The sequence below is a fragment of the Pygoscelis adeliae genome, unplaced genomic scaffold (genome assembly GCF_000699105.1).
Source record: "Pygoscelis adeliae isolate BGI_AS28 unplaced genomic scaffold, ASM69910v1 Scaffold160, whole genome shotgun sequence".
NCBI classification, from domain to species: domain Eukaryota; kingdom Metazoa; phylum Chordata; class Aves; order Sphenisciformes; family Spheniscidae; genus Pygoscelis; species Pygoscelis adeliae.
In genome coordinates, this window is record NW_008824035.1 from 8,567,370 (window position 1) to 8,575,139 (window position 7,770).

At 37.7% G+C, this 7,770-nt stretch overlaps 1 protein-coding gene across 1 annotated transcript in view; it reads right to left on the reverse strand.

Annotated features, from left to right (window-relative positions):
- The window catches only part of MTX2 (metaxin 2), a 37,015-nt gene that overhangs the window by 18,081 nt on the left and 11,164 nt on the right, over positions 1 to 7,770 (reverse strand). Inside the window, exons 3-4 of the mRNA XM_009333221.1 lie at positions 4,097 to 4,144; positions 3,083 to 3,129 (exon numbers count right to left, since the gene is read on the reverse strand). Of these exons, the coding sequence (XP_009331496.1) occupies positions 3,083 to 3,129; positions 4,097 to 4,144 (95 nt within the window). The remainder of the gene's footprint in view (positions 1 to 3,082; positions 3,130 to 4,096; positions 4,145 to 7,770) is intronic.

The following is a 7,770-nucleotide window of genomic DNA, read 5'->3' on the forward strand; positions in this document are numbered from 1 at the left end:
TAATGGAAGCTGTACAACAAATAAGCGGAGAATGGTTTTAACCACGAGTCATGTTACCCAGGAGGTGTATGTGCTTTTCATTAACTTCAATGGGAACAGGGCTGAGCATCTCACAAGAAGAACAGAGCCTTCATTCTACAATGTTCTCTTCCCTGTAGCTGGGTAATCATTACTGGTTAGCATTTTCCCTTGATTTTAATTCCTTTGCAGTGAAAATAAAACTTTATTCAATATCAAGATTTTGCAACCTGAGATCAAATGGGCTTCACTTTCAACAGGACTGTATAATACACTACTTCAAGTTAACAAACAAGGAGTGCAAACACCAAGATGTACCAGAGATAATGCACTAGCTCATTTGAAGTTACGTTGCATTTTCAGCAAATATAAAGAATCTGAACCCAGTAAAAAAAAAAAAGGAATTGTTAATTTAGTCTGTTTCCAAGAACAACAATAGGCAGAAGAGGAATTAAAAAAACAAACAACAACAACAAAAACAAAACCCTACCAGAATCAGCAGAGAGGTTCCACAAGATGAGAGGGATTTTTTTTTTTTGTTGGTTTGGTTCGTTTTAAACCATTGAAGGCACCACCGCAGTTACTTAGCAATTACCAGAAGACTCTGTCCTCCCCTCTCTTATCTGACATGTAGCTATAGTCAGGAGTCCACATTTCATTGCACAATGAGAAGCCGTAAGTCAAATCATTGCTAAAGCAGCAAGACTCAACCAACTTCCTATGTTCAATCTGCAGCCCTCACTACTCATTAATTCAAACAAAATGCCTGCAACAGTCTGTTACACCTACACTAAGAGTAACTTGCTCTGCTGTCTGCTTGATCTGCTCTGTTGACAAGAGGTACATGAAATGCCATCTGTATTGCAGGGTCGTCAATTTTGAAACAGTCAACTTTTACCCTTGCTAATTACTTACTACGGCATTGGATTTTATTCTTTATATGTAGCTATCTGCATGTATGTCCTCTGAGAGCTATCCCAGAGCAGCATTATGAAAAGGTGCTGTAAGGAGATTTTGAGAAAGATCTGAAAGACCACTTGCAGCACATTTAGAGTCTTGTCGTGAACCATGTTCCTTAGAGGTTTGATGGCAGCTGACTCCACATGCTCTTTTGATCACAGGGACCCAAAATTCTGATGTGTTTTCACCACATGGAAGTTCAACAAGCCACGAACAAGCCATGTATCTGCTCTGGTGATATTCATGTGCCCCAAATCAGTAAGAGGGGGAAAAGGAATGGCAATAGTGGCGAAAAAAGTCCCAGGTACCAGCTGCTATTTTTCCTCCTATCCCCATTTCCATTCTTCCTCAGGAAAAGAATACACACACCCCCCCCCCCCCCAAAAAAAAAAAAAAAAAACACACCACAGCAAAAAGATACCCAGTAAAAAGATAAACAGGTTCTCATCAGAATAAACAGTAAATTCTAAAATAGAGGAACTCACCAATTTCCTTATGCAAAACACACCGGTATATTTAAAGCTTTCTGGTCACTAAGTTAGTAATACACAACTACAGATCCTAGTATCATTTCAAAATGGATCAAAGACACCAAGGATAGCTATTCTTTTGCAGTCACAACCATGTTACACAGATTCTTCAAAATAGATATGAGTCCCCAGTACAAAATTGTTCTATAAAGTTTAAGATCAGATATCTACCCAAGCCATATTTATAGTCATGGCTACTATCAGCTGTCCAGCTAGAGAATATTGAAGAAAAACAAGCATTTTTAATATATTATAGTTAATTTATCATCTAAGTGACATGTGTAGGATAACAATGGACTGGAAACAGTAAAGCAAAATGATGCATTAGAAAAGGAAATTTTAGGGTTATGTTGTTGTTTCTTTTCTTTGTGTTTTAAATACAAGCCACGCCTACACGTACTGTTAGATGGTAAGAAAATTCATGAGAACCACAAAAAGTACAGTTGCTGGAATAAAAAGGAACACCGAGATCAAGTGAGCAACAAAAACACTTATTTGCATTACTGTGAGGCACGATATAAAACACACTGCCCAAACAAATAAAAGCTGCCTTATTTATTTGGTTTATCAAAGATGGCTCATCTTTCCAGCAAAGGATAAAGGTACCCTCTTGCTGTGATAGAATTTACTCTTAGAGGCATTTCCTAGATTGCCAGACTGGGAGGAAAAAAGTTAGAGATCCTGGAAGTAGTTACCATGATCAAATGATCGTAACCTTTTTACCAGTAATGTCAGTTAGTCTCTGAGTGTCCCACTTTGGCTAAATGAGATGTGACCTTTTTGGATAGCCCTCAAAGATTGCTTGCTCTAGCTGCTCTGAGCTAGACCACACACAAAAAGCAAGAAGTAGGGGAACAGTACAACTCCCTACTACGCAAAGCAGCAGCAAAGTTGCTTTGAACAACAGGAACTTCATAGACACCCTGCTCACCACCACTTCTGACAGCCAGGCCCTCTCTACTAATGGGGAAAACATCCCCTCAAGATTTGGGGTTACTGAATCTAACAGGTTAATGGAGTTTACAGCCACAGAGGTGCTTTTAAGTCAGTTAGAGATGCAAGTTTGTCAATTATATGGACTGTTTCTAAAAAACACATTGGATCTCAACTCTGTATACATGATGAAATTGAGAAAACCTATCAGAGACATACAGAGATTTGATGCCCACAGCATGAAGCAAATATGCCTTGAGTTTGGTGCAGCATTAGCTTTGAGAATTAAATAACCAGCAAGCACCATGCAAGACGAACTAGCATACCAAGTGACAAAAGATGGGAACAATGCACAGTTCTCAGAGTAGGCAGACAAACAGATACTGTACAAACATAGACCAATATAAATACGAGTACAAGCAGCGGCACTCTATATAGGACTCTCAAAATCCTCATGTCCTTTAGGCTCTGGCACTTCAATGACAATGTAAAGCACATCAGATCCAGGAAATAAATCATTGATTTTGACAGAAATAATTCTTAAATTATTCATTTAGCTAAATACAGTTACTTTAGCTAGATAATAATTCAAAAAATAAAATGGAATTAACATCTTTAGTTTAGAAAAGATGACATTTTACCTGAACAGCAAGGGAAGATGCATTATCAGAAAGCAAAATTTGTTCCTCTGTTGAAAGAAAGAAAAAAAAAAACCACAATTATAAAAAACAGTGCCCATTTAGCTACTGACCTGTAACTGTAAGCCATTCTGGGTTGCATTTCTTACGCATAAAACAAGGAGCACATATATAATTATTATGCAGCTGGACTAGAAATCCTGTGATATGAATATTAAAAAAAGAGAAAAAAAAGAATACCAGGAATATTTCTCCTGCAAGTGCAATTGCATTTATCGTACATTACCACCAATGTACAATAAAAAATGCTCACAACTAAAAACCAAATGCTTGAGTTTTATGTCAATTACTCTTCTTCTAATCAAAGTTAAATAAAACCGCATTTTCATAACTCCTCTGGCTAAAAAGTAAAAGCATTCAGAAACCTATAAAAGCAGCTTGCAGTTAATATTGCACACTGTGTCTAGGTCTGTCACACAAAAGAAAGATGACAAGTTCACTGCAATAAAAATTCCATGCTTAGAAGACTAGGGCTGCTACCTATTAGTCTTCATTACTTTGCAGTCTTCTGACAACTGTAGCAGGCTGCTAAGCCCCAAATGGGGGCCATAATGTGATCTGATGATATATGAAGAGCTGCTAAAGGGAGCCTGAACCATCCTAGCCTATACATTTTAACAGTTCCTTTTTACTGAGAGCCCACTTTACCACAAGACTTCAAAAATCTGCTGCCTCAGCTATTGGTGCAGTAAATCTGCCAACTGTGCCTGCAACCACATCATTTTACACTGCCTACAGCAGCCAATATAATGAGTCAATAATAAACCAAGGACCTTATAGGCCATGAATAGCTGGTTTATATTGGCAGATGCAAGCATAGCTAAAACCTCTGACCAGACAAACAACACAAAGGACTCTTTTAACAGTTTCTGTGCTTCCTTGCAGTTATCTTAGTGCATATTTAATGTGTTTTCTAAAAATAAAGTAATTATTAATTGCAAAAACCAGTGTACCCACCCTTCAGCTGCTGATACAATGCAGCATTTTCAGGCCAAGGCTCTGCGGCTGTGGAAAGAAGAGGAATTAATTAAGCAAGCCAAACAACAATGTGCTTGCAGACACTAACTGAACACAAACGTTACCTAGAGGAGGAACTCAAACTGCAAAGATGCTGATGCAAGATTTAACCTGCCCTGAAAATGTCCCACTGTCATTCTCTTCTTCCGTATTTCTCTCCTGCTTACAGAGGGACAACACAGAACAGAAAACTAAGTCCCAAAATTTAATGTTGCAAGAAAATCTAAAATTCAAGCTACGTTACAGAGTGGCCTTGTAGTTCTCAAGCAGCTAAAGCAGCTATTTTCCCTCCACCATAAAGACATCCCTGCGCACATTCCCATCACAATTCTGGCCACTCTCGAGCAACTATTTATTAAGGTACTAAACAAAGAAATCTGGAAAGAACAGAACAAGACGCAGAGGAGAGAGGCACAAACCTCCAAACCAAGTGTGAAGAATGCTTTGGGGAAATGGAAAAGTTTTCTGCCTTTTAAAGTTGTGTCCTCACCGGTCCTATAGAATACCCACAAAGCCAGGTGCTTGGGCATGTCAGAAACCTACCCCCAGGATGACTGGGACTACCTATTGCTTTAAATGATGTACTGGTCAACCCTAAAATGGGAATGTCAATATGCATTAAAAAAACTGCATCATCAGTTGTTCAAAACAGTTGAACAGTTGTTAAAAAAAAAGGCAAGGAAATAAAAGATAATCACATCTTCCAGTTGAGAACCATTCACTTAATCAATCATACACCACTTGAATTTATGGAAAGGCAAAAATAATAATCAGTACTGATTTACTGTTAATGGTAGCATTAAGATAACAGGTCATCACACTGTTTTGTCTCCATTGCATTCCTTCTTAGTGCCTGATTAAAAATCTGGTTTTAAATACCAATTCAAACCTTGCACTCTACCCAAATTAGCTATTTGTAAACACAATTAATGCTCTAATGACATAAATTATTTTTTTAAAGCAATAATGTCTATAAATAACTATGTGTGGTTCAAACAAATATGCCACTGGCTTCAGTAAGGTCATTCTTTATGTCTTTGCCCTCAGAACTCAAAGGAAAAAAATGCACAATTTTGATTTGTGCAAACTATCATTCTTTTTGGATACTCATGAAGTATTAACTTTTATGGAAGTCACATAGAACTGTAAAGCTTATAACACTGTAGAAAGTTTTACAAAGGTCACTGCCTCTAACATTAAGGCACAGAGCCTATCAAAGCTGTACTAGTATGGGCATGAGAAAGCAACTAATCACATTTAAGTGTCATGAAAAAATGTTTTATGTTTTATTGTAGAAGTTATTGGTTTTACACCCCTCCATTAAAGTTTTGCCCTGGAGTAAAAATTCTTGAGGTGGAAGTACATTTACTTCTTTAAATAAAAAGAGACTAAGATAGTGTCTGCAGTACCACAGCCTTAACTGTTTAAAATAATTTATCTAACATACATTTCTTCAGGTCCACTGAAGTCTTGGAAGAGCAAATGGAATGAGGAAATTAAGAATGTTATTACTGTACTTTAGCAAACTTATTAGCGCTGGACTCCGAGATACTTACAGAAGTAACTAAGTCACGAAGGTACGTTTCTCTCATAAATACTCCAGCCAACCAGTGAAAACATCCTTTTTACATGCCCAAAATGGTACGAACTTCAAAGTGCATGGGCCCGTTTCTACTGAAAGTTTTTGCCTGACCCTCTTCAGACTGAAATGTCAGATTTATATCTAATTCTTGGATTCCGCCCCAAACTGGAAGTGGCCTATTTTTACACAAGCACGTGACTGAAATATTTCAGGCCCACAAAAGTCAAGTGAACTTTTCATTTTCCAACAAAAGATCTAAGCATATTTCAAGAAATTCAAACAATTCCAGTCTGATCTTGGCACTAAGCTACATGCAGCCGTGGAGATATATATATAAAAAACAGCTCCTTGGCACACAGAATCCAAAACTACACAGCTACTAAGGCATGCCATATCCATGCTATAAACTAAAACACAAGTAGAATATTTTTGTAACTTGTTTGCCCTTATCGGCTTAAATTTTCCTTCCACATTCTACTCATCACATACAGATTTTCATGAACCATATCTGCTGACCCTAATTTCATCAGTCATGATACAAAGTCTTTATCCCACAGTCTGAGTACACAGAAGCACACACTCAACTTGAGGGAAGGAAAGGGTAAGGGTGGTTTAAAATCTTTGCATTCACTCATTCACAGTTGTATACTAATATAAGTCTTTTGACAAGTAAATGAAATGAGGACAAACAGCCACATGAAAATCTCAGCCTTCGTTATTAGTACACCTTAACCTCCAAATTTCAGCAGTTCTAAGAAAACGAATTAATAACACCTCCTGCACTCGGCACCAGTGGTATCTCCAGAAGGAGGTCACAATTCTGACCATGTTTGGATGAGGTGGACACATGCTCATGAGCCTTGAACCGAGGCCTTCAGTTCTTTGTACGCAGACCAGATAAAAGTTAATTGATTTTGCCATCCTTGTACAGACTGGATTTTAAAACAATCAACTTCACATTAAGATTCATGTATTATTACTCATATCCTAGAAAAAAATATTCTGCAGCATGCATTCAGAACTGCATGCAGCAGATCGTGTTCAAAGATGCTGGAGATACATACACAAAGCCTGTGCAATCCTCTGGAAATCAAATAATTAAATACCCACTCACTAACTGTCCCATATCTTCCAGTTTCTACTCACTTACTTTCTTCCAAGATGTTTAGAGTATGAAACATTTTTTTCTGATGGAGCAAGAAGTTTAAAAACACACTGCTACATGACGTGTCCAGGTTCATAAGATGCAAGCTAAATTCAAATATCAGCTCCCAAGCCACCTTCAATCAGTTGTAAGGTGAAAACATGCAGCTAAGGGAGACCAGAACGCCATTGGGGGAAGAGAGGAGGAGGAATTGCTGAAGGGATGTCACATGCCTCCACAAGAGGAGAAAGCGTGTAACATCTTTAATGTACGGCAATGACTCTTGCCTTATGAATGTAGGTGAAGACATAATTTGTAGAATAATAGGCACTAATATTACACGCTGCTTCAGTTCTGTCATATTTCCAATCCATCAAGTTGATTAATGCTATAATAACTCCTCACAAACTTATCATTTGTGCACTAATGAAGTCAAATCCAGTTTATCCTTCGGCAACTATAATCTTCTGGTGTGTAGATGTTCGTTTCTCTGCTGACCATGGCTACTGTGGCGCTAGGTATATAAAAAGAAAATTAACAAATGTGATGTCAATTCAGTTTCAGAAGCTTTTAACACAGAGTCACATTTAAGTGTTAGATCCTACACAACAGACATTTTTATCATTAGCTGCTCACAGGATGAAATAACTGCCTGCAAGTATGCCTTACAGGAATAGCTTCTCTACATATCTTAAGAATAAGGAACTACTTGGTTCTTCCTTCTGCCTCCATAATCAGAGGAATTACTATTGTGTGGTTTTCAATGGGTCTGTCTCTCAGGCTCGCAGTCTTTAGTAAAAGTTGTTTTCCCACCCTACTGAAACTTTTCCCATGCTTAATGAATTCAAATATTAGTCTTTCATGTGGATTGTCTGCTGTTTGTTCATG